This window comes from Mustela lutreola, chromosome 1 (genome assembly GCF_030435805.1).
Source record: "Mustela lutreola isolate mMusLut2 chromosome 1, mMusLut2.pri, whole genome shotgun sequence".
NCBI lineage: Eukaryota > Metazoa > Chordata > Mammalia > Carnivora > Mustelidae > Mustela > Mustela lutreola.
The window spans coordinates 87658002-87684536 of NC_081290.1; the positions used below are offsets into that span (position 1 = coordinate 87658002).

The 26535-nt window shown below is 35.4% G+C and overlaps 1 protein-coding gene across 6 annotated transcripts in view; it reads right to left on the bottom strand.

Annotated features, from left to right (window-relative positions):
* The window catches only part of AFG2A (AFG2 AAA ATPase homolog A), a 333130-nt gene that overhangs the window by 296799 nt on the left and 9796 nt on the right, over positions 1–26535 (bottom strand). For all 6 annotated transcript variants that reach the window (XR_009352283.1, XR_009352284.1, XM_059168987.1 and 3 more), the window contains exons 4-9: positions 24074–24132; positions 22800–23444; positions 21705–21834; positions 21377–21433; positions 18276–18399; positions 15760–16015 (exon numbers count right to left, since the gene is read on the bottom strand). Coding sequence is in view for 4 of the 6 variants with exons in the window: in XM_059168987.1 (XP_059024970.1) it covers positions 15760–16015; positions 18276–18399; positions 21377–21433; positions 21705–21834; positions 22800–23444; positions 24074–24132 (1271 nt within the window). In the remaining 2 variants the exon portion in view is untranslated. The remainder of the gene's footprint in view (positions 1–15759; positions 16016–18275; positions 18400–21376; positions 21434–21704; positions 21835–22799; positions 23445–24073; positions 24133–26535) is intronic.

A 26535-nucleotide genomic window follows, 5' to 3' on the forward strand; every position in this document is an offset into this window, starting at 1 on the left:
AAGTTTTGTGACTCCTCCTGGTGAAGCATCAAACTTAGGCATGGTCATAGAGACCCCATATATATAGACAAATATAAATGAATGACAACTGTATAAAACAACAATGTTTGGGAATAAAGAGAATCGAAGTATTCCCAAAGTTTTTGTACTATTCTTGCATTAATCTCTAATAAGCCAAGGAGACATAATATGATATGTAGGATAACCACTGAAAAACAAGTTAAAATGTGTAATGAAAAAGATAACAGGAGGGAGATAAAATAATAAAAATACCTGCCTATTGCAAGAGAAGGCAAGAAAACAAAGAGGGGGGAACATAGAAAAGGTGGGACAAACTGAAAGAAGGCAGATTAAATCTAAGTATTTAAGATATCACCCAAATTTAAATGTATTATGTATGTGAATTAAGACTGACAGCACAGATGGATTAAAAAATACCCTGTCCCAAAATAAACAAATAAAACCCAAATTTGTGCCATTTATAAAAGATGTATTCTAAAAATACAAAGATGGAAAGATTGAAAGTAAAAGAATAGAGAAGGGCAGTGTCTGGGTGGCTCAGTTGGTTAACGGGCTGCCTTTAGCTCAGGTGATGGTCCAAGGGTTCTGGAATCAGGCCCTACATCAGGCTCCAGGTTCAGTGGGGACTCTGCCTCTCTCCCCTGCTCATGCTCATTCTCTCTCTGTCTCTCAAATAAATAAATAAAATCTTGAAAAAAAAATAGAGAAAAAACTACCATGCAAACATAAACAAAAATAAAACAGTGCTCCTATATAGACTATCAAATAGACTTTAAGCAAGAGGTATTACTAAACATTTCAGGATAATAAAAGGGTCAATCTACCAAGACTATATAAAATTCTATATTAATACATGCCTAGTAACAAAAGTCTCATGACATAAAAAGCAAAATTAAGTAGAACTGAAAAGAAAAATAGACAAATGAGCAACTCAACTTACAGATTTTAACATATTTCCCATATACATTTATAAATACATAAATATACATATCTACAGAAGGTATAAAAACAAAATTAGCCCATTTATCCTAATTGGCATATATTTTTTAAAAAATCTAAAATAATAAAATATCAGTGCTCTCAAGTGTATCTGGAAGATATACCAAAACTGACGTATGCTGAGACACAAAATAACTGTCTGTATATTTTAAGTAGAGAAATCAAAGTATATGTTCTGGGACCACAGTAACAATTAATATCAAAATCAGTAACAAAAAGACACCAAAAAATACATTAAACATTTGGAAATTAATTAATTTCCAAATAATTCATGGGTCAAAGAAAAAAATCCAATAAAACATTATAATTTTTAAAAACTAGAATAAAAATGAAAATATAACATGAGAATTTGTGATGTGCTGTTAAAGCTGTACTAAAAACACAGTGCCAGGCATAATGCACATATTAGGAAAGAAAAAGGGCTGACAGTCAATGAGATACTCATCCTATAAAATGAACAATAAAATATACCAAAAGAGAAAAATAGCAGGAGGGAAACAATGAAGAAGTTAATGAAATAGAAAACAAATTATAAATTAAAGCCAAAGTTGTATTCCCTGAAAAGGCTAATAAAACATATAAACATTTGGCCAGATGAATCAGGACATGGTTTCACCAGTGTGAGAAAAGACACATTATCAATATTAAGAATGAAAAATAAGACATCACTACAGAACCTACAGATATTGAAAAGCCAGTAACAGAATACCTGGAATAACCTTGAGCAAATAATTTGAAAATTTACATGAAATGAAGAAATTTCTAGGAGAAAAAAGCTTATCAGAACTACAAACAAAAGAGTACGTAACTGAACATTCCAAAAGCTATTAAATAAATTTATTCTGTAATTAAAACTTTTCTCACAGACAAAATTCCAAACACAAATGGCTTCATTGGAAAATATTATGAAGTATTTAAGGATGACTAGAACACTAAGCTTATAAAAACTCTTCCAGAGAAAAATAAAAGCCAGAACAATTCCCAAGTTGACTCATAAGGCCAGCATAGCCATGTTCCTCAAATCTTAAGAGTACATTACAAGTAAACAAAATTGTAAGTGAATCTCTCTCGTGAACATACATGCAAATATCCCAAACAAAATATCCATAAAAACATAAATAAAGGATTATACATCAGGACAAAATGGTTATGTTCCAAGAATATGAAGTTGTTTTCACATGTGAAAAAAATCAATGAACATCATTCTCCACGTTATTAGAAAATAACAATATGATTATCTCAAAAGACACAGGTAAAAAAAATCAACAGTTAGTTACAAAAACCAAACAGGACTAGATGGAAATTCTTTACTAGAGTAGCTACAAAAAACAGAGAGTGAATATATTTCTTAACTACAAAATATTAGAAACTTTCTCCCTAGGATCAGGAATGAGATAAGAATAATTTATTACTTACACTAAAGATGATATTAAAAATCTTAGCCAGTGCAATAAGGCACAAAAAGAAATAGGGGTGCCTGGGTAGTTTAGTCGTTAAGCGTCTGCCTTCGGCTCAGGCTATGATCCCAGGGTGCTTAGATGGAGCCCTGCATCAGACTCCCTACTTGGCGGGAAGCCTGCTTCTCCCTCTCCCACTCCCACGCCCCACCCCCCCGGCTTATGTTTCCTCTCTTGCTGTGTCTCTCTCAAATAAATAAATAAGATCTTTTAAAAAATAAATAAGTGGGACACCTGCGTGGCTCAGTTGGTTGGACGACTGCCTTCGGCTCAGGTCATGATCCTGGAGTCCCAGGATCGAGTCCCGCATCGGACTCCCAGCTCCATGGGGAGTCTGCTTCTCTCTCTGACCTTCTCCTCGTTCATGCTCTCTTTCACTGTCTCTCTCTCAAGTAAATAAATAAAATCTTTAAAAAATAAATAAATAAATAAATAATAAGCATAGAGATTAAGAGGGATAAAATAAAACTCATTATCAGTAGACTGAACACATGTAAAGCTATAACAGAATTATATACATAGAAAACTCAAAGAATCTACATATACACTATTAAGACTAATAAGTGAATTTAGCAAGACAGGCAGACACAAAGTCAATACACAAAAATTTACTTTCCCTAGGTAACAGTGAAAGAACAAAACAGAACTATGAGGTAAATTTTTCTTTTTTTCCTTTTCTTAAAGATTTTATTTATTTATTTGAGAGAGAGAGACAGAGCAAGAGAGGGAACACAAGCAGGGGGAGTGGGAGAGGAAGAAAAGAAAGCTTCCTGCCGAGCAGGGAGCCTGAAGCAGGGCTCGATCCCAGGACCCTGGGATCATGACCCAAGCTGAAGGCAGACACTTAATGACTGAGCCACCCAGATGCCCCTATGAGGTAAAATTTTAAAAGATGCCACTTATAACCATATTCAAAAAACCCTACATACCTAAGAATAAATATAATGAACATCATGCAAGGCTTCTTCACAAAAAACTTTGAGAGAAATTGAAGACCTAAAATAAGTGAGGGGATCTACCATATTCATGGACTGCAAAGATGTCAACTTTCTAATTCTCCCCAAATTGATCAAGAGACTTAAAAATTCTAGTCGAAATCCAGTTTGGTGTGGGGGTAGCCTACCAAGCTAATTTTTTTTGAAGATTTATTTATTTGAGAAAGAGAGACAGATAGAGACAGAGAGTGAGTGTGGGGGAATACAAGGAGAGAGAAACCCAAGCAGCCAAGCTGATTTCCATCTAACACTATGCCATACCTGCATTACTTACTTGCCAATTCAGTTACAGTTCATATTAAAATAAGGCAACTATTAAAATATTATATCATGAATTTACTTATTATATCATATATTCACAGAAAATATACATCCATCAACCACAAGTTACCCCTTCACAGGCACTCTTCTTCAATTTTAATTAATCTAGTCGCTCATTCAAAATATTCATTCACCAAGTACCTCCTAAGCATAATTTATTCAACAAATATATTGAGCTCTTTCATGTAAGAGTTCACAAGAGCAACAAGCAGATAAGCCTCTCATAGTCTAACAGTCTAATAGAGAAGACACATAATAACAACTATTATAAACTGTGTGGAGCAGTATGAGTGGAAAGAACAAAGAGGTACAAAAACACATCAGGGATATCTAACCCAGTTTTGTGGGATTAGTAACAGTTCAGACATAGACAACATTCAGAGAAATCATTTAGTATATTCTTCTATTTCACAAATGAAGAGAGACTAAAATGTGGGTCCAACCTCATTACCTCAATACGCAGACCTGAAAATGAGCTGATGTTAAACTGTTAACGTAAGAATTGAGGTCACAGAGGCTACAGAGTATTCAAGGCAGAGGGAATACTATACACGAAACCCAGGGACAAGAATGAGCATAACTTTAGAGATTATAAGGCCCTGTAGAACAATAAAAGACAAAATCTCTGACCTTAAAATAATTCACACCTAGAAATATAAAAAAAGTGGTTTAAATTAACCTAAATCCATCTTTATTAATTTGTTTGCAGATATTTAAGACAACATGCCGTACTGTCAGAAATGGAAAAAAAAATGTGGAAAATAATAAATTTGCAAAAGCTATAAAAACTTAAGAGATCCATGAAATTCCTGCCATAGGCCTTCCAATTCTTTCGCAATCTAATGTTCCATGACTCTAACTCTATATAGAGCTACTTACTGTATTTTACACAAATGCTTTTTGAAAATAATGTACAAGTTGAAACAGAATTTACATGAATTAAATGTTAAATGTATATCTGAGGTTGCAAAACTTAAACATCTCTAGAGCTATCATATTAATGCAACCAATTCTCTGTGGTCATAGGTCTGCCACTAGCGTGAGTGTCACTTTACATAAAACTTAGCTTCTAGGTCATATGTTATCTCACTTACTAAATGGAAAAAATAAAATATACTTTATCCAAATTATTTTTTCAGCTTTAAAATTCTATGATGCTAAGCTTAAATGACTGGACATCAACCATTCCTAATGAGGCCATACTAGAATCTATGACAAGAAATTAAATTTTTTAAAATACATGTATTTTTATGAACCAGTAGAACACAATTAACTAAAGGAGCAATTGGACACATGTACACCATCAGCGAATATAGCTTAGGGCAAGCAATCTATGACATTTCTTTTTCACAAAAACAGAAGCAGTACATCTATGTTCTTAAAAAACACAACTTTGAGACCAAAAAACAGGTGTAGTTAATTAAACAATAAATTTGTCATTTTGTTTTAATTATTTTATTTTCCAATGCTCTTAAAAGTTTGAGAATGGAAAACAAGACACAATGAAGAAAAGTCAAAATGCCTCAGGCAAGCCTAATGCCAACACATTCTTTCCAGTCTAAAACATGTTCCCCCTCAAGCTCTGCATCACTATCCAGAGATAATCACATCCGGATAAGAGCAATTACTCTAAATTCATGTTCTTTAAAACCATCTGCTCCAAATTCAATCAACAAACATCATCTTGCCCTACACATATGGAATCCAACAATTTTATACACAGTGCTTACTAAATAAAATTATTTTTGAGACTGCAATTAAGTTTCTTCACTGGAAACTAACAATGAACTTAGACTGATCACAGAAATAATAATGCTTTTTAGAATATTACCTACCCTACAGACATTTAGTTATATGACAAAGTAACGTGAAACATGGCATCTGGATGTCAGATTTAAATTATAAAAGTTAAGCGTAAAATTTCCTCAGGCACATGAAGACTGAAAGCAACTATAATAAATCTAAATCTTTTTCAAAATACATTTTCTTCAAAATATCCAAACTATAGAAAATTCCTATTTTATCTGGAATCTTTACTCTCCCTCAACTCAATATTAAGTACAGAAAAGGTGATAAGTATTACTTGATATATCACTGAGAGAGTTCCATTTCTCACTGCGTTAATAGAAATCAAATAAATACCCTCAAAGAGGGTATTGTGGCTCTTGTTTTATTTACACTTAAAGTGATTGGTGTAACATAAGCTGATAACAGAAGCCAGGTCTATTCTGAAGCCACTATTACTTTCAAAGTTGCTTTTAAAAGTAATGGGACTAGACAGGGTGCCTGGGTTGCTCAGTGGGTTAAAGCCTCTGCCTTAGGCAAAGGTCATGATCCCAGGGTCCTGGGATCCAGCCCCGCATTCTGCTAGGCAGAAAGCCTGCCCCCCCTTCCTCTCTCTCTGCCTGCCTCTCTGCCTACTTGTGAGCTCTGTCAAAAAAAAAAAAAAAAAAAAATCTTAAAAAAAAAAGTAATGGGACTAGAGAAGGAATACTGGTCTTAAGACCTGAACGCTGGGCCAAGGAAATGTAGTAATGATTTCTGAGAGAGTCTTCTAGTTCTAAAACATCAAGATTAATTCACTTCACCAGTCCCAGGTTTAACAAACTTTCCTAAAAATACTGTGTTCAGTTAAATTTTTAATATCAAATTATTTACTTAATTGGCTTATCAACGTTATAACCTGTTGGGTTAAAAAAAAAAAAAAAAAAAAAAAAGAGAGATAGTGGACTACAGCACAATTCTTAAGCCAAGACAGGCTGAAGATTTATGGCTTGGTGGACTAGAGCAAGGCCCAGGTCGGAGAAGAGGAACCAGAAAAATAATGATGGAATATAACCTGAGATGAGGAGGAAAAGGGAGCACAGATGTGGCAAAGGCAGAGGGGAGGCCAACTATATTCAGGACTTTTTTATGGAAGGTACAAAACTCTAAACTGAAAAAGTAATTCACAAGCACTATTTCTGTTTCTCCACTTTTAATCACCCTTCAATTTATCACAGTCTAGCAGCTAGCCACAGGACCCCACTAGAACTACTCTCTTACAAGGCCCCCATTTCCCAGGTAAGAAACTAAGCAATCGATATCACTGTGGTCTCTAATATTGTTGATCCTAGCTCCACTACTTATTCTCTATGTGAGGTTAGGAAAATTCCTTAACCTCTCCGACCTAAGTTTCCTCACCTATAGAATGAAAATAACCTTATAAGGGTTGTGGTGAGGTAAAAATGCATTAATATGTATAAGGCACTTCAAGCAATGGCTAACACATTGGATTAGTGGTAACTAACACAAAATTAAGTCTAATTGCTTCCTCTCTGCAATCTTCTCCCATTTGAGTCACCACTTTCTTTCAGTTCTTTTCCCAACTCCTGGCCACTCCCCAGTCTCCTATACCAGATCTTTTCTAACAAGTCAACCACTGAATGGTGGTATTCCCCAGGACCCCTCTACTCTCCTTACCAGCATTCTAAAACCTCCCTGATCACTCACAAACACCTAAAACACACACAGGTACCATGATTACCTGTTACTCTGCAGTACTTGCCTGGGCACTCTGAGCTCTAAGACAGGGTCCAAGTCTTTCTTGTTCACTGAGGCAGCCCCAGCACCCAGAGCAGTCTCTGGCTCAATAAATGAATAAATGTCTGAATTTCACTCACGCTAAGTGATTTCATTCATTTCAATGGCTTCAGTCACAACCTAACTGTTGACCACTCCCAAGTTCCTATCTCTAACCAAAACTCTCCTCATCTCCAAAGTCTGCAGTTCAAAGTTCTGAACTTCAGACAATGTAAGGATAAGAAAGGGTGGGGCATGGAAGACAGACTGGGCAGGAAGCAAGTAACACCACAGTCCAGACAAGAGCATGGAAACAGTTAAAATTTTTTTTAAAGCTCAAATTCTGAATAAATTTTGAAAATGAAACTGACAGGATCTGATAAAGAATTTAAAAAAAATAAAAAATAGCTCTTAGAAATAACTTACCTAGACTGATTTTTTTTTATTTCTGTGATTGCTTTAATTAGGAAGAAAACCTTTCCTCAAGTTTCCTACTTTTATAGTCTTGGCAAGGCAACTCGGAAAAGTTTCCACTAGTGAAGTAAATCTATTACCGAGAGCTTAAACAGAATCAAAACTACCACCTGTTTTTCTGAAACAAACCATTCGGCTCCACTCATTTCAAATGATGAGCAAAAGTAATATTAAGATACCCAATTCACTGACAAAAAAAAACAAATTATACCTCTTATAAAAAATAATCAGTATTTATGCAGTGTCATTCATAACATCATAAATAAAACTATCACTACATTTCATAATTACAAAACAGAGGAGAAAATTCATTGTTTCATGAGATTTTACACTGCATAATTACTGCTTATTTACCAAGCTACAATAATAAATAAAGATATGATCCATTACAAAATGCATTACTTAGAGTGATGATCATGATACATTGATTTAATTTTGTTGCTCTACTGCAGGCCTGCAGCAGACTCACATAGGGATGGGGAGAGGGAAGAGACCATGACCCTGCCTATGTATGACATGAGAGCTTCCAAGTTCAGCAAGAAAATCTGTCAGGGAGGAGCACCCCAAAACAAGTACTATCAAATTATCTACAGTTTGCATTTGTTGCAGACTTTTACTGATACAAATTCAGGAAAAATTACTTCTCCAGCAAGGTAAAGGACCCTGACAGCTTCCCTAACACCTCCTGTACTAGGATAACCAAGAATACTTCATAAAATACCAGTACTGCCAAAATTCAAATAAGCATCCACCAGAGGAATAAACAAATACACACAAAATATGAATTTTTTTTTAAAAGAGAGAAAGTGACAATATGAGATTCTGTATAAATCATGACTACTGCAGCCATATTACATTTTTAAACGTCGTAAGAACTCTTAAAAAAATATGGTATCCCTGGTTAGCGGGTGAGGAAACAGAATTCTAGAAATTAAATGAGTAGTGTAGCATTTGAATCTACAGCTCATAGCTCATCATAAGCTTTCCACAAAACACCATCACTTCCCTGAACTTCACTTAAAAATACTGCATTTTTGCAGAATCAATATTTTAATTCTAACTTAGAAAACATTAGCAGAATTCAAAAAATGGTGGAAAATTTTAGAAAAATCCTTTCATAAGAGCTGGACTGTTGCATACTTCGTACATAGTAGATCTTCCATAAATTCCTGTTAAAATAAGCTAGTGAAGGGTGGGAGAGGGGAATAAAAGATAAAAATAACTCAGAATTCTGGTATAAGACAGATCAAATTTTCCACCTGAAAAAAAGTTATGTTATAGTAATTAGACTCAGTATTGTGACCAGCCCCACTTAACAGTAATAATGACAAAATCATTGTTTAAATAAGACTTTTAATTTTTCCTGTATGTGATGCTATCTTATCAATGCCCAAATATTTGGTATGAACATGCTGAAATGATGTGTAATCAACAAGGATGCTAAAGATAAATTCTTAGAATGTGAAGCAAGTACTTCCTTTCACTGTAAACAAAATGACTGAGTGAGTCCACTTCTTAAAGAAATCAAGTTCTATTTATATTCACTCTCCTGAAATGGCACAGGCAGCCTTAGAAGGATAAGTTTATAATAAATCCCTATATTTGGAAAACATTGTTGCTAAGCATCTTCTAACATTCAGCAGAGTTTATATAACTCATGTCTCTGCTACATAATTAACATTTCATGTTTTCCAAAAAAGTGTGGTATGCTTATCTATCCTGTTAATTTAAAACATTATAAATTTTGAAGGAATTAATAAAAGGCTATGCAACTAATTAATTAGAAAGGCAGACTAAATCCCAGGAAGAATACAAATACAGTTATTAAATGTCAGGATGTGTCTGAGTTGAGCTTGTAAACAACTTGTCCACTTGAGATAAAACATTTCAAAATGCAGCTGCTCTTTGCTTAAAAAGGTGAGCTACAAAACATTAGGCTTTTGGACAAGTCACAACATATCACACCACACTCTAGCTCAAAAATTAATGATTAAAAAAAATAACATTTGAAAATAACTTTCACACCCAACTCTCAACATTAAACATTATATCTGCTCAGATAAAAGACCCAAGTGTTGAAAGTAACAGTATTGTAGTATTTCCAATTTTCACATTCATATGGAAACAAGTTAAAAGATACAGAAAATATTTAGTAACATTGGAATAAAAGATTAAAAAAATTGAGATAAGCACAATTGTATTACAAGTGTAGTATGACTCTCACAAACTATGGAATAGATTATAAACCTTCTAGACTCTGAAAAAGCATGCACAAACAAATATGTTCGATAGGGACTTTGATCTTTTGTATTAGTATCCCACAAACAACCAATAGATTACAAAAAAATGGGAAACATAATCCACTTAGGTTATATGAAATTCTGAATCACTTCAATGTATGCTATTATTAGACATCTGTGTCCCACCCTTTGTTAAAAAGGGCAAGGTTGCTCTGACTAGAAGGCAGTCCAGGAAGAAGGAAAACCATCAGACAGTCAATGCACAAAAAACTCAAAGAACACACAGGTCCACAAATCTTAAGCAAGCAAATGTTCTAGGAAAAACATATGTCTATATTTTTATCTGTATGCTTGTTAATTCTCAATTGTTTCCTTAATTGTGGCTTTCCTATCTTTCAGAATTATTTTTAAGTTTTATTCAGAACCATTATACGGTAATGTACCTCCAAGACAAACCTAAACACTTACTTTCCTAGAAGGAGAGTTGAATGACTATAGTTCAGAATAGTACATTACTGTCACATAAAAACTCTGGGAAAAACTCAACACCATCAGAGGATGGCAGAGATTTACAGTCTCTAAATTTATCCAGTTATTTAAATCCGTTACAGAGTCTCCAAAAATTAGGGTTTGTGGGCCAAGATCACTGCTTCTCCAAATATAGCCCCTGCACCTAAAGCACTGGTATCTCCCATAACATTATAGAAACGCGAATCCTTGGGTCCCACCTGGACTTAACGAACCAGTAGGATGGGGCCCAGAATTGTGTTTTAACAAGCTCTACAAGTACTTCTTAGGTTTAAACTGGAGAACTACTGGCCTAAACCAGTAATTTAGAAAATTTGCTCACAGGCAACTGCAAAACTGGCTGCTTCAAAATCAGCTGGGAAACATAAATACTGGCTCCAGTTCCCTACTTCCCTTAATTAATATGAAGAGGGAATGTGCGTGTAGCTTCCCAGGAGAACCTGATGTATGACATTTAAGAACCAATGTCCTAAGTTAGTGGCTCTCAAAGTGTGGTACCCAAAACAATAGCATCAGCTGGGAACTTGTCAGGATTCACAAGCAGCGGCCAAGACTGAATCAGCAACTCTGGGAGGTGGAGCTCACCCAGCAATCTGTTTTACTGAGTTCTGCAGGTGATTCTGATACATGATAAAGTCTGAGAACCTCTTCTCAAAATGATCCACCCTGAATTGAGAACATATGAAATGAATGTGGATTTCATGGAGAAGAATAAATAATAGAGATAGAATTGATTTGTATACTCAGAAATATATCTTCTGGAGCTAGACTACCTCACTGTCCTCACAAATCTGGAAGTTAAAGTGCCTTCCTTCCCAGATATGCCAGTGGGCATTCTCAAGCTGTAAACACAGCACAACTGGTTAACACTGAAAACACCTCCTGAAAAGCACTGGTTTTAAACAAAATACAAAGTCTACAGTCAGAGCCATGGCTGAGAAATCTTGTCAGTGGAAAGCTAAAAATGGACTGGAATGTTCAAAAAAAAAGAAAAATAGCAGCAGTGATTTAGGCATCACAAAACACTAATACCTTATTTACTGCTACCTATAAAGGTAGCAAGAACCACTTGGAGTTGTTTCCTCAACACAGACAGGGACTTGTGAAGGCAACAGAGGAGAGAGAGAGAGATGAATCTCACTAGGGGTTTAAAAACAAAACTGATTCAACTTTCAGGTTAATAAACATTTTTATTGATCTGTAGGGGCCGTGGGGTAGTAATTAGTCTGATTATGTCTCCCAGCTTTCACATGTATTTCTCAGATCAAATATTTATTGAGCACTTACTACGTGCCAGAGTTATTACTGCTACTTCCAAATATTAAGATATTACCATGATTCTTTTTTAAAAAACAGTGATTCTAACTTTGTGTATAATTCTAAGGTCAATGTAATGATTGCAACTGCTTCTACTTACCCAAGAAAACTTAACATGCTTAAAACAACAACAACTGGCAACAATTCAAACTTCCCTAAGTGGTCATTTTAAAAGACAGAGACGCATTCCAATTATTTTCTAATTGCCCCTATAAATTTAAGTAGGATGCAATATTAAGTGCTCAATTCTTTTTATTTATACCTAGGAGATTAGTTCAAATTTACCACAGAGCTGAGTTTATTCTTCCTATGCTCAATACACCCATCATAATATATGGAGATATCTCTGTGTGTTCAATATGTAGGATACACTTATGCCTATTCTATAGAATTTGGAATGTAATTCTTTTTTTTTTTTTTAACATTTATTTGTCAGAGAGAACAAGAGAGAGCACGAGCAGGCAGAGCAGCAGAGGGAGAGGGAGAAGCAGACTCCTCCCCCTACCCAGAGTAGGAAGCCCGACTTGGGGCTCGATCCCAGGACCCTGGGATCATGACATGAGCTGAAGGCAGTTGCTTAACGAACTGAGACACCCAGGTATGTCTGGGTGTCTGAAATATAATTCTACTATTTTTAATGCTTATTGAGTTTTAGAGTTGGTTTATCTTTCCTTTTGAGTTGCACTATTGCCAAATTTATAATTTACTCATGTCAAGTCTATAGGCAGAAATTATAAATTTGTTTCAATGAGAAAATGCAATTTATTTCACAATTAACATGAGTCTGCTTTGTGGCATTATCTCTAAGAACGCTGTGGGAGAAAGCCCTGACTAGTCACTTAAGTTATTCAGAAAAACAGGTACAAAAGAGAACTAAATAAAGGGTAGGAAGGCCAGGTGTATGAAGAAGGTAGCTGATGAGGCCAGGTCACATTTAGTAAATAACTTGGGTATTTGTTTTCCTCTTTCCTTTTTCTAATCCTTCCTATCCTTTTTTTAAATCTCCCCCTTTCTTTCTCATCCTCCCTTATATCTAGGGAATGTCATATTTACAAGGGCACTTACATATCATCTGCAAAAACCACCTAAATCTACCCATAGAGAAAACTAGGGCCCAGATAAGGCAAAGAACATGTCCAAGGATCACAAGCCTGATTTTAAAAGCGGGTCTGTCCAACTCCACTTTTCCATTTTCTACTGCATTCTCTACTTCTTTAGAAAAATGCCTTGCAAAAAATTCTAGTGCACTGTTCTTAAACTGTATTCTGCTATATATATGGAATGATGCTACATAACACAACATATGTAAGTATTTAAGACAGTATACACAAAACCACATACTTTCCTTACTGGACACTTTAATTATAATGCTAACCTTTTTAAAAACTATGTTCTCATAAACCAATTCATTGCTAGACTAGAGGAAAAAAGATCAGTTCAATATTGATAATCTGATATTACTATTAATATTTATTTGCTACTTGTATTTGCCAAGTATACCCCAAATACCTACCTATCCATCCATCTATCTATCTATCTATCTATCTATCTATCTATCTTCAGGGTGGAGGCCCATCTCCATCCTTCCTTCTGATCCTTTCACAACTTTTTCAAGTAATAGAAGAGAGTAAAGGGTAGAATCTCTCAACTTTTCTTGTTATGCTCCTAAAGATCTTGGGGGTACTACAGTGCCCATGAAAGTAGATGGTTTATTTACATCTGGTATGTAAATTTACATTATCACATTTCCCCTTAATGTCTTAGGACAAAATTTATGGACATACTTACCTTTGAAATAAAAAATTAAATCAAAAAAGCCTTCCACCACTTTGACAAAAATTTCTTTTAGTATTTAATTCTGATGCAGAGCATAGATTGGAATAAAATGAACTTCAGTTTAAATCCTAGCTCTGCCTCCTACCAGCTGTGAGACCTCTCTCGAGTCTATCTGATACTTATATCATAGGGTTGGTGTGAGGATCAGTGGAAAAAATGTTTACCCTTTCCCACATTCTCACCCCCCTCATTCTGCATGTAGAGCTTTTTTTAAGCTTCTTCTTAGATATGGCTATTTCTGAATAACCATAGCATTTCCTTTCCCCATAGAGAAAGTCACTGCATTCTCCATAGTTTTATGAGTACATATTTCACTGTGTAAGTAGTTATTCACAAATCTCTTTCCTTCATTAGACTGTATGTTTCTGAACAGTAAGAATCCCAGAGCCTTCCAGAGTGCATGAAATATATGAGAAATTAAGAAAAATATCTTATAAAAGATACTAAAGAATGAATCCTAGGCCAAAATGCACCAAAAATTTTTTTTGGCCTTGTAATCTACATAACCTATGGTTTCCTCCATCTGTGAAACCTCTAACATGGAAACTGTGATAATGGTCAAAAAGAATAAAACAAAATTGATTTTCTCCACCAAGAGTAAGATATTCAAAGAACCCTAAATATCAGGTGCCGGGGTGGTTCAGTTGGTTAAGCGACTGCCTTCGGCTCAGGTCATGATCCTGGAGTCCCAGGATGGAGTGCCATGTCAGGTTCCCTGCTCAGCATGGGGAGTCTGCTTCTCCCTCTGGCCCTCCCCAACCCCCACCGTGCTCTCTTTCTCTCTCAAATAAATAAATAAGATCTTTAAAAAAAAGGAAAGAAAAAAAAAAGAAGAACCCTAAATATCCCTTCCAGGTTTTCCTTCCCAACCTGTTTTTTGTTCTAAATTCTCTTCTCTGCATATATCGAGCCAGACTAGAAAGATGAAAGGACTAAAGGAAGGGTTTTTAAAGCCTACTATATTAACTATGAATCCATAATTTGGAAGAAGGTACCATATTTCTATACTAAATCTCTAAAATAACTAAAGCTCCAACTCAAAAATTCCATTTCTTCCATTACCTAACGGGGCTAAACTTTTCTTAAAACTTAACCTTTTGAAAATGCTAGATAGGTCACAAACTGAAACAACAGAACACAACAACTGAAAAAAATTTCTTCTGAAGTATAATAGGGCCTAGAAATATATCCCCAAGGGAATAAATTTAAGGAACCTAGGATTACTGGCAAACCAGGTATGCTTTGAGGTATATGCCCACCAGCCTTTACAGGTTACCAGAAAATAAACACATTCTCTTAGGACCAAAAAACAAACAAACAAAAACAAAAACAACAATCAGATTTTTTTTTTCAGTAAAAACTTATTTACCTGATGAAATATTTCAATAGCTTATAAAAACTGCCCTGATTTTTCATGGGCACAACATTTTTCACGGTTAAAATTACTCTGAAAAATCACAAAAATGTTAAAAGATCCTAAGGGCTTCCATAGCAAAGACTGTTTACGCCATAGTGATGTTCTTAAAGTCAAAGAGTCAACTCACAGCCCTTATACACTTTCAGACTTAAACATCACCATCACATACTCTGCAGCATAGAATTCTTAGATTTTGCTAAGTACTTTTTCAGCACTTCAAAAAATACAAAGCTGCTCCTTTAACGAAATTCTGATCCACCTGTAGGCTCTTCTACCTAATTTCCACAGCACAGTATCAATAAATAGTCATCGTCGATACTGCCATAAATGCATCTGATGATACATGTGTATGTGTGTGTCTGTGTGTACTTAGGAAAAGTGTGAAAGTAGGTGTGCTATTATAGTGGTTACCTTCGGGAGGTATGAGAGATTTTTATTTCTTTTTTACAGTTTTCTGAATCATCTAGTTTTCAATAAATACATATCTTATGATTAGGAAAAATATCAGCTATTTCTATTAAGAAATAAGTATGCAAATGAACCAGATTTATGAAGCCCATCAATACAGACTCACAGTAGCAAAGCACTCTCACCTGCTTCATTACACAAGGCTTTCAAGTCCGCTCCAACGTACCCATGAGCACCATTTGCCAGCTGTAACAGTTCAGATTCAGTGAGCAAATGTGGTACCCTTTGAAGCAGTTTCTGGAGAATATCTAGACGATCTGCAGCATTAGGAACTCCAATTTCAATCTCTTTATCAAATCGTCCAGGTCTTCGAAGTGCAGCATCTAAGGCATGAGGGCGATTTGTGGCCCCAAGGACCAACACTTGTCCTTCACTTCCTTCCTTACAAAATAAAATGAGAATAAATTACACATTCATCTAAAAGCAATATGTATATAGGCACTGGCTACATAAACAAGACTGTAAGTGTCCAGGCTGTTAAGTCTTATCCTTCACACTTTAATTACTCATCCCCCATTTGTCTAAGTTCAGCCTAAATACTCCCTCACCTAGAAAGTTTTTCACTACATACCTTTCCAACTGTAAGTGATGTCTCTCCCGTTTTTGGTATCTAAACATCACCATTTTCATAATATCCTACCATATAGTTGTTTTACTTTAAGTTGGCCTTTTCCCCTACTTGAAGGCAAAGACTATGACCTGCATATTATTCAAATAGAACAAGGCTCTATTACACAGTTGTTTTAAAAATATTATAAACATGTGGACTGTACTTTTTTTATTCTGATAAATGTTTAAATTTCTAGAAATATAGACGACGATGGAACCAACACCTGAGCATTAGCCGTCCTTGAATACATATGGATTTTTCACATAGGAATGACATTTGGAACAAGTTATAAAGAACTATGATAATGATCAGCCATCTGTGAAAGTTATCTGACATTTTATTCTGATGACCCATGTATAATCTCACAGGCACAAACTTAACTGACACGTAATTCAAAATAAGGAAACTCAAACCTATTCACTTATATTGGCTGTGCTAACAGAAAATGCATGGATTACAAAAATCTGTAAGTTATGAATTTAGAATCAATGGCCCTTAAGCATTTTCATACTAACATCCATGTCACATGCTTCCAGTCCTGCCCACAGGCAAAACCACCAGTACACCGCAGACCTATCCCGGCAGCAGAGAAAGAGGCAGCAATTAATAGCCTCCAAAATAAAGCCTTCCATCTGATCTCATACTCACCAGAACTCTTCTAATTATGATATAGCTCTCCATACATATTTGCTTTCAAAGTGGAAAGAGTCATCCATAAACAAAGATATGTGATTGGCTTAATGATTCTACATCTTATTGTAAATGGACAAACTGGCATCCCAATTTACATATGTCTGTTGTTAGTGTTGTTACGGAGGTGCAGTCCTCAGAGCCCTGCCACCTCCAACATACTAGCATCACTGAAGTCTCCAATTTTTAAGGGCTGAGAACCAAACCTGGGACATAATCACACCAAATAGTTGCACCAAGACTGAGAACCAAGTGGTCATCCAGCCTCCCTCAGGTATCAAGTCTTCTGTTACACTTAAAATTGTAACACATGTTGGGGCACCTGGGTGGCTCAGTCAGTTGAGTGGCCAACTCTTGACTGTGGCTCAGGTCATGATCTCATGCGTTGTGGATCTGAGCCCTACATTGGGCTCCATGCTCGGTGGGCAGTCTACTTAACATTGTTCTCTCTCCCTCTCCCCCTACCCCTCCCCCTGCCTGTGCACATGTGCTCATGAGCACTTGTGCATGCTCTCTAAAATAAATAATTTTTAAAAAACGGTAACACATGTTAACAAATAATGGAGACTTAAAACCCAACCTTCACATTATTTTCCCATGTTTAGTTTCTACCAATAGATAGTAAAAATCAGAAAGTGTCAACTGTCCAGTCATTTGATGTGCAAAAAAAGGGTTTGGGACCACACGAGTTCTAAAATTTCTTTTGGTTCTAACATGACTCTAAAAATAGAGTTATTTACAATCTAGAATAAGAAATGTATTCTGGCAAATGGCTGTCAGGGGTCTGAGAGAATTTTTCTTCATTCCTGTCATACTCCTATGGATCTTCCTTTCATAATCAGCACATAGTTTTTATTAATATGCGAGTGTATCCCTATCAGAGAATCTGGTAACATGGGTAGATTCTTTTTAAACGTTGTACAAACATATTTTCCATTATTCTCACTCATTTCTTTGACTTGTCCAACTTAAAGCCTTAAAAGAATCCATTTTTACATGCGTATATAAGACTTAAAAAATTTCTTATTGATCTGACCCTTACTGATTTTTGCTTCAGGTTTTTAATACCATTACTACCAAAAAAAAAAAAAAAATCCATCAATGCATATTATTATTTTATATACTAGAAAAACATGGCAGTATATCCTCCTAGAAGTTACTAAGATATCTGCTGAAGAAAATTATTTTATGGGTCTTTCCTTTAGTTTTAATGGCTAATATTATTCCTTACCCTAGAATACCCCAAAACTCAGACATATTTAATAGTTTTTGCTACTACATACATATATTATTAGGAGCCAACCCTTTCTTACACAGAGTCGATACTGGTGCTATACTTACTGAACCAATACCATCCATCAATGTTAACAGCGATGCTACCACTCTCTTTTCCACTTCATTCTGAGCCCCTTCTCTTTTAGGACAAAGTGCATCCAGCTCATCAATAAAAATAATTGATGGGTGCCTAAAAACAAACAAGTAAAATAAATTATTTAAAATACACCTGATTTTTAAATTTGATTTATTGCATTTCAGTTGAAACTGAATATGTTTAATTTTTTAATTGAAATGTACATGCAAAAGAATGAAAATTAATCATATACAAAAATAAATCTAGGGGTGCCTGGGTGGCTCAGTCGGTTAAACGGCTGCCTTCGGCTCAGGTCTGATCCCAGGATCCTGGGATCAAGCCCCACATCGGGCTCTATGCTCAGTGGAGAGCCTGCTTCTCCCTCTCCCTCTGCCTGCCACTCTGCCTACTTGTAAACTCTATCTCTCTGTCAAATAAATAAATGAAATCTTTAAAAAAAAAAATCTAAAATGGATTAAAAAACTAAATGTGAGACCTGAAACTATAAAAATCCTAGATGAGAGCACAGGGAGTAACTTCTCTGATATAAGCCATAGAAACATTTTTCTAGATATGTTCCCTGACACAAGGGAAATAAAAGCAAAAATAAACTATTGGGACTACATCAAATAAAAAGCTCCTGCAGAGCAAAGGAAACAAACAAAATTAATGGAAGAAGATACTTGCAAAGGACATAGCCAGTAAAAGTTACTACCGAAAATGTATAAAGAACAGATACACCTCAACACCCAAAAAGCAAACAATCCAAATGAATGGACAGAAACATGAACAGACATTTCTCCAAAGAAGATATACAGATGACTAACAGGCAACATGCAAAGAAGCCCAACATCACTTAACAGGAAAATGCAAATCAAAACTACAATGAACTATCACCCCCCAGCTGTCAGAATGGCTAAAATCAAAAACACATAAAACAAGTGTATTTGAGAATGTGGAGGAAGAGGAACCCTCACGCACTGTTGGTCAGAATGCAAACTGGTGCAGCTACTAAGAAAGTTCCTCAGAAAGTTAAAAATAAAACTACCCTACAACATATACTGGATATTTACCCAAAAAACACAAAAACACTAATTCAAAGGGATATGTGCCCCCCCCATGTTTACAGCAGCATTATTTACAACAGCCAAATTAGGAAGGCAGCCCAAGTGTCCACCAACCGATAAGTGAATAAAGGAGATACGGTATATACACACAATGGAGTATTATTCAACCACAAAAAGAATAAAAGCTTGCCATTTGCAGTAACATAGATGGAGCTAGAAAGTATAACCCTAAGTGAAATAAGTAACAGACAAAAACCATACGATTTTCTGTTGGATTTAAGAAATAAAACAAATGAGCAAAGGGGAAAAAAAGAGAGAGAGAGAGAGAAACCAAAAGTCAGACTCTTAAGTATAGAGAACAAACTGATGGTTACCACAGGGAAGGGTGAAATAGATGACAGGGATTAAGGAGGGCAATTGTCATGAGGAGCACAGGGTGACACACAGAATTGTTGAACCATTGTTGTACACCTGCAACTAATACAACACCGTAAATAATACTGGAATTAAAATAAAAACTTAATATAAAAAAAAGAAATCCAATGTATCAAATTCAGGACTCAGGTAATAATATTAAAGACAAATGCAACAGGATGTTAAACTGAAAAACCTTACATTAATTCTAGCCCAAATTATTAATTCATCACATTCTAGCACATCTGAACAATAAAAAGCAGAGTACTAAGAATAGTCTATTGGCTCATGAGATAAGTCTATGCCCAAACAGAACTTGCCCTCTAATGCCCAGTAAATTGTTATGACTGCATCAATTCAGAATCTGAGGCCAGAAATGTCCCCTGGAGCAGATGTAAAGTCCAAGGTACAGAAATTCCAAAGGTGCTCTCTCTCTCTTTTTTTTTTTTTTTGGTCTATTAAAAAAAGAACTTTCAAAGTGATCAGTTCTCCCATAAAAAGATGTGCATTCTCTCACGAAAGAGAGATTCAACTGCCAGAAACAAAACAACAATGAAAACACACTATGCAATACAGTATACCACTGGTTCTCAAATTTTCAATATTGGGACTACAAACCTTATAAGGGACTACCTTATTTCATACACGATCTCTGGGAAAAAACAACTAAAAATCAAAGTTCCTTGGGGGCGCCTGGGTGGTTTGGTCAGTTGAGAGTCTGTCTTCAGCTCAGATAATGATCCCTCCTGGGATTGAGCTTTGTGTCAGGCTCTCTGCTCAGTGGAGAGCCTACTTCTCCCTCTGCTCCTTTTCCTCCCCCTACACTTGTGTTCTCTTGCTCTCTCTCTCTCACTTGCTCTTGCTCTATCGCAAATAAATAAATAAAATCTTTAAAAAAATAGTTCTTTTGATGAGAGCAGAATTTTGCTAGTTAAATGCCAAAAAAGGCAAAGACATAGCCTTATTATGAATAATATATTAGACCAAGTTATAGGCCACATTCTTATACTCACTGTAATGTAATATGGTAGCCTAAACTGAGGAATAATCAATAAAAATTGTTTTTAAAGAGCAAAAGATTTGGGACGCCTGGGTGGCTCAGTTGGTTAAGCAGCTGCCTTCGGCTCAGGTCATGATCCCAGCGTCCTGGGATCGAGTCCCACATCGGGCTACTTGCTCCGCAGGGAGCCTGCTTCTCCCTCTGACTCTGCCTTCCACTCTGTCTGCCTGTGCTCGCTCTCACTCTCTCTTACAAATAAATAAATAAAATCTTTAAAAAAAAAAAAAAAAAAGCAAAAGATTTGTCCCCTTGAAGCAAACTATAAGAAAAAAGCATAAAGAGATACTATAATACAATCTATTAAAGTAATTAGATAAACTGAATATCCTAAAGTACCATAGGCACTCTAAAGAAAGAACATCAGAAATGCATATCTGAAGTAAAATCATATGATTTACCAAACAACAGTGTCTTAATTCTCCTACTTCAGGTAATTCAATAACTCAGTTAGTAACTCTAACTGTTAGTAACTCTACTTAAACACAGCCTTGACTACTAATTACAGATAGTTACTAGTTAGATTACTAATTACAAATCCACATGTAAATACCGTAGAGTGGCTTCAGCAAATATCTGACGTAACCTTGCTTCTGTCTCCCCATAGAATCTGTAACAAATAAAATGCATTTAAGAATCAATGCTTAATGTTTTTAAAGTTTCGTCTATAAAAGCTCATCTAACTTTTCAAATACTTCCAGAGTACTTAAACTTACTTTTGAAAATTATTTTTCAAACTTAATTTGTATACACAACCAAAAGCAAATTTAAATTATTTTCACATATGAAATATCCAGACAGAATGCTATGCAGTTATTTTTTAAAATCACCTTTAAGAAGTATTTAATAACACTGTTTATTCCATTAAATTATGCACCTACTTGCTTATAATTTCAGGACCATTAATTACAGAAACATAGGCTCCGACTTCATTAGCAATCGCCCTGGCAATCATTGTCTTTCCAGTACCTGGAGGGCCATAGAGTAACACTCCTCTAGGACAGGGAATTCCTAGAAGAAAAAGAAGAGAACAATGGATTCAGCATTACTAGGTTTCTTGTGTTATCATATGACTGCAAATATAAGTTATAAAATATAAATTTACCTTGTATCACAAAACTAAAGTAAGATTCAGACCTCCTGCCCCTGCCCCCTTCCTCCAAAAATGTACTAACTAGCCAAACACTGATCTCAAGAAATGACTTTCTCTCTCTCTTCCTCTCTCTAGACCCAACCAGGCTGGGAACACTAGTGAAAAACTGGCTGGACAGCCACATAATTGCTATGCCCCATCCCACACAGCACAGCTCAATGATCAGAACACAAAGCTCAGACAAGAACAAGGCCACCCAAAGAAAGCCATCAATCCTAATTTTCACCTAACTGGTCATCTATATTATATAAGCATTACTAGCAAAATGTCAGTCAAAGGGTTCATATATTTTTATATATAAAGATTCATGAAAAATGAAAAGGCAGAAAAAGAAGCACCAAATTGTAGGCACCAAATACATGCAGAGCATCTGGGCAGTTACCATAAAGAAGTAGCCCTGAGTTTCCTTCAAGACAATCACTCCCTTAACCACTTGCTTCAATGCAAAGAAATCCTCACAGAGTTATATTTCCTAACAGAGAAGTTTTATCTAACATATTTGAATGTTTGGTTTACTTCTTTGGTCATTACAGCTGATCTAGAATGACAAGATACTAGTTCTAGATCCAATACAAACAACTGTGGAAGTATGCAATTAGAAGAGACAAGGCTGCAACTAACTCACATTACAACCTAAAGAGATCAAGCACGGAAAAAGGCTCACTTAACTGAGGGCATCTCCCAAAGCAACTCACACCTCCTACCATACCTACCATTTGGAAAGAAAACCAAGAAAAGAGGGTGAGCAATTATTACATAAGTGGAATGTGCCAACTGCTTTTTGTTTGAATACTTCTGGTGCAATACACTGAAGAAATCATACCATAACTCTTGAAAAGTTCAGGCTGTTTGAGAGGCAATTCGATCATCTCTCTAATCGCTTTCAGCTGACTACTTAAGCCTCCTATCATGCCGTAAGTTACTTTGAAGTGGTCCTCTTGCACTTCTGAATTTGCATGAATCTTTGCAAAATTGACTCTTGTTGTTGAAGATATAAAATAAAAAATATCAGTGTTGCACTTTGTTCCCACACATGCTGACTTTAGCAATCTCTCTTCATTGACAAGTTGCTCATTTTCTCCTCTGGCTGAATTAAAACTACACTTAAGTCCTGTGACTTCCCCTAGTCCAAGTCTGCTGCTGTTCCCAGGACTCTGTGTAACATCCGACAAAATGTCACTAGTTTTATCTAACATTTTATCATCTGCTGATTTGCAGGGAGTACTGCTGGATGTTGGGTCCCGAGGCTCTTCCAGATCTAACTGGCTTAGCTGTAGGGATACATCCAAGGTACTGGTTTCTATGCTGGACTGTTCATAGGCCATTCCCTGGGCATCAGTGTCAGAGTCATTCTGAGGCCTTCTCAATATCATGCCATCTGTCCCTTTCACTCGCAACACTTGCAGTCTGCATGGTCGTCCGTAGAATGTACAATACAGAAAGTTGCCTGGTAAAACAATCTTGCCATCTAGAAAATAATTTTTTAAATATATGTGTTAGCATAACTTTTCATCCCCTTCATGTTTAAACGCAACTTATTCCATCTGTTAACAAAACTATCTGACTGAAAAGACTAAATCAAAGAGTATTAACAAAATAATTGCCATAAAAAAGAGACAATTCCCATTTGATAGAGCACTATCTGGAGACAGAAGGACAAGATAATTCTTTAAAATTCTCCACACTCAATATATCTAGGATTCTATCAACTATATCAACAAATAGACTGGCATTCCACATCCAATAATAACAAACCTAAAATGGCACACCTAACTAATACTCCAAGATAACATTTCTCACTGGAAAGAGGAAGAACTCAAGGGTTAAAAGTATCAGTTCTCCCACTGACTTTATCCATAGATAAGTCAAATATTCTCTTCAATGCTTAAGTGCCAATCAATTAACTGGGGAGAAAAAATTTGCTTAAGTGCCAATCAATTAATTGGGGAGAAAAAATTCCTGTCCCAAAAGGGCATTAGTTCATTGAGAAGAACACTCCACAATATGTTGAATAAAAGTATGATTTATACAAGACCTCAAAGACACATTACTTTATTTACTGCTACCTTGCTTTTTACAATTTGAAAAACTATTTACCCAGCTTTCTCAGAAGACAACCAGCCAGCTGTTCTTCATTAATGTCCACATTTTTGTCACTATAAAAGATGGAGGAAATAAAAATCAGAATTAAGCATACCAGAGACTAAATGTAATATAAAATTACGTGTACACAGCTGTACTATAGACCTAGTCAAAAGAATAATTTACAAACTGGAAATCGTTTATACAATTTGGGAATAATTTATGCTTCTTAGATACTTCTAATAGCCATGAAAATATCACTTGCAATTTGGTATCCTTATGACTTAAATCAATGTTCTTTAAAATTAAGAGTGCTATCCATTAGTGGATCATGAAATCATTTCAGTCAATCCCATCCAGCATTTTTTTTTGATAGAATACAAAATGTCAAAGTACATCACACATGAAAAGGGAAAATACCACTTAGAAAAGCATTACTTTCTTATACACACACATCTTACACACACACATCTATATACTCATGTATACAGCTACACACATGTGAGTGCATATGTGCCCTGTATCTGTGGATGTATGCATACACTGAATCACAATAAAGTGTATTTTTTATTATGTGTCATAGCCAAAAAGCACTTGAAAAACACTGGCCTAAATTAATCATTCCCTTTCTGAAACTGCATAGCTTGGAGAAAGGCTTTTATTAATAGCTTATTTCCTTTCTATAATTTATAAATTAACTTCAAGGAAAATTAAGTCCTTTATAGGATATTACCTGAAAAGGTAGAGATAAGAAAAAAGGAGAGTAATGGTATAATGGAATTTACTTCCAGAGAAAGGACATACCTTTCTCCAGAAAGAGAAATATGAGAACTCCTTCTCCTACTAACGACTGTCTTCCTAGAAGGCTGCTTGAGTACAAATAGGTATATCCTAAAATCATTACACTTGTAAAGAAACATGTTCTTGGAGAGTTCTCAGAATATGAGCATTTTTCCTTCTTCCCCACATGCAAGTAGCCCATACCAGCACAGGAGGCCTAGAATTGTGAGCTCTGCCAGAGATCAGTGGAGAAGTAATAGTTTAGCTCAGAAAGAGGTATATTAGCAGACCCATCTAGTCCAAACCTAAGCCTTGTTCTCCAAACACTTTATTAGCAAAAACAAAACCAATATAGTCAACCTCGTTATTTCCAGATTCACCTACTTGCTAAAATTTATCTGTAACCCTAAAATCAGTATCAGCAGAGCTTTCCTAGTCATTCATAGACATGCACAGAACAGGCAAAAAAAATTCAAGTCACTAAGCACTTTCCTAGCTGAAACCTAGAAAGTACTCTTATTTCAATTCTTTCAGAGATAACTAGAGGGTGGAGAGTAGAGATAGCAGGAGGCAGTGCAGTGTACAGCAAAAAGTCCCAGCTCCTGTACCAGCCGGAGATTTGAATCCCAACTTTGACATCTGTTAGTGAGGGGGCCTCAGGCAAGTCACATAACACTTCTAAACTAGTGCTGCTCTTTTATAAAATAAAAAAGATAAAATCTATTAGAATGAGTTGTTTTAAGATTATAATGTATATAAGATATACATTTTTGTATATTAAATATACACCAAATATATTAATGTTATTAATATATTATTTATAATATACATTAAATAATGCATTTAAATATAAACATGTAACATTAAACATAAACATATATTCCATGTATGTGTAAACATACATACCCCTAGGAGCAACGGTTCAGTATTTGCTAATGTAGTGTTCACAGAAATTTTATAAAACATACTGCTAATAATGAAAACTGACTGTATATTCATATAAAGGAGAGAGAGAAAAACAGAACAAGAAGGAAATTTCAAATCAAATATATATTCAGACTATTTAGGAAACTGTAGCTCCTTAAATGCTTAAATTCACTTCTGTTTATAGAACTCTGAAACCAGTTATACTTACTTAAACCATTCCTATTTATTAAACTCTGAATAGAAGATACTTGCAAATGTGTATAAGAGTAAAAAATACTTTAAAAGTTTTGCTTTTAAAAAAAGAATGGGTGCAGATAAAATCACTTCCACTAGAAGGAGCTCTAACCTCACTAATAAATCTTTTCCGAAGCAAATGAAGGATTTAATCAGCAGAATAAAATAACTGATTTTTCTTATTGGAAATTAAGTTTCTTACCTAAACTCTGCCGCTAAGTTTAAAACACAAGGGTTTTTTTCAGTAAAATTTTAAAAACCAAGCTTCCACCTGCTTTCGGCTTAGGTCATGGATTGAGCCCAGCATTGGACTCTCTGCTCAGTGGGGAGCCTGCTTCTCCCTCTTCTTCTGCCCTTTCCCCCTACTCATGCTCTCTATCTCCCTCTTTCTCTGATAAATAAATAAAATCTTTAAAAAAAAAAAAAAAAAAAAAAACAAGCTTCTTTTTAAAACATACAGTTCCTCTACAGCAGACAATCATTATCACCTAAGACTGCTGCGCCCTCAAGAGGTCACAAAAAAATCATCAAAAAAA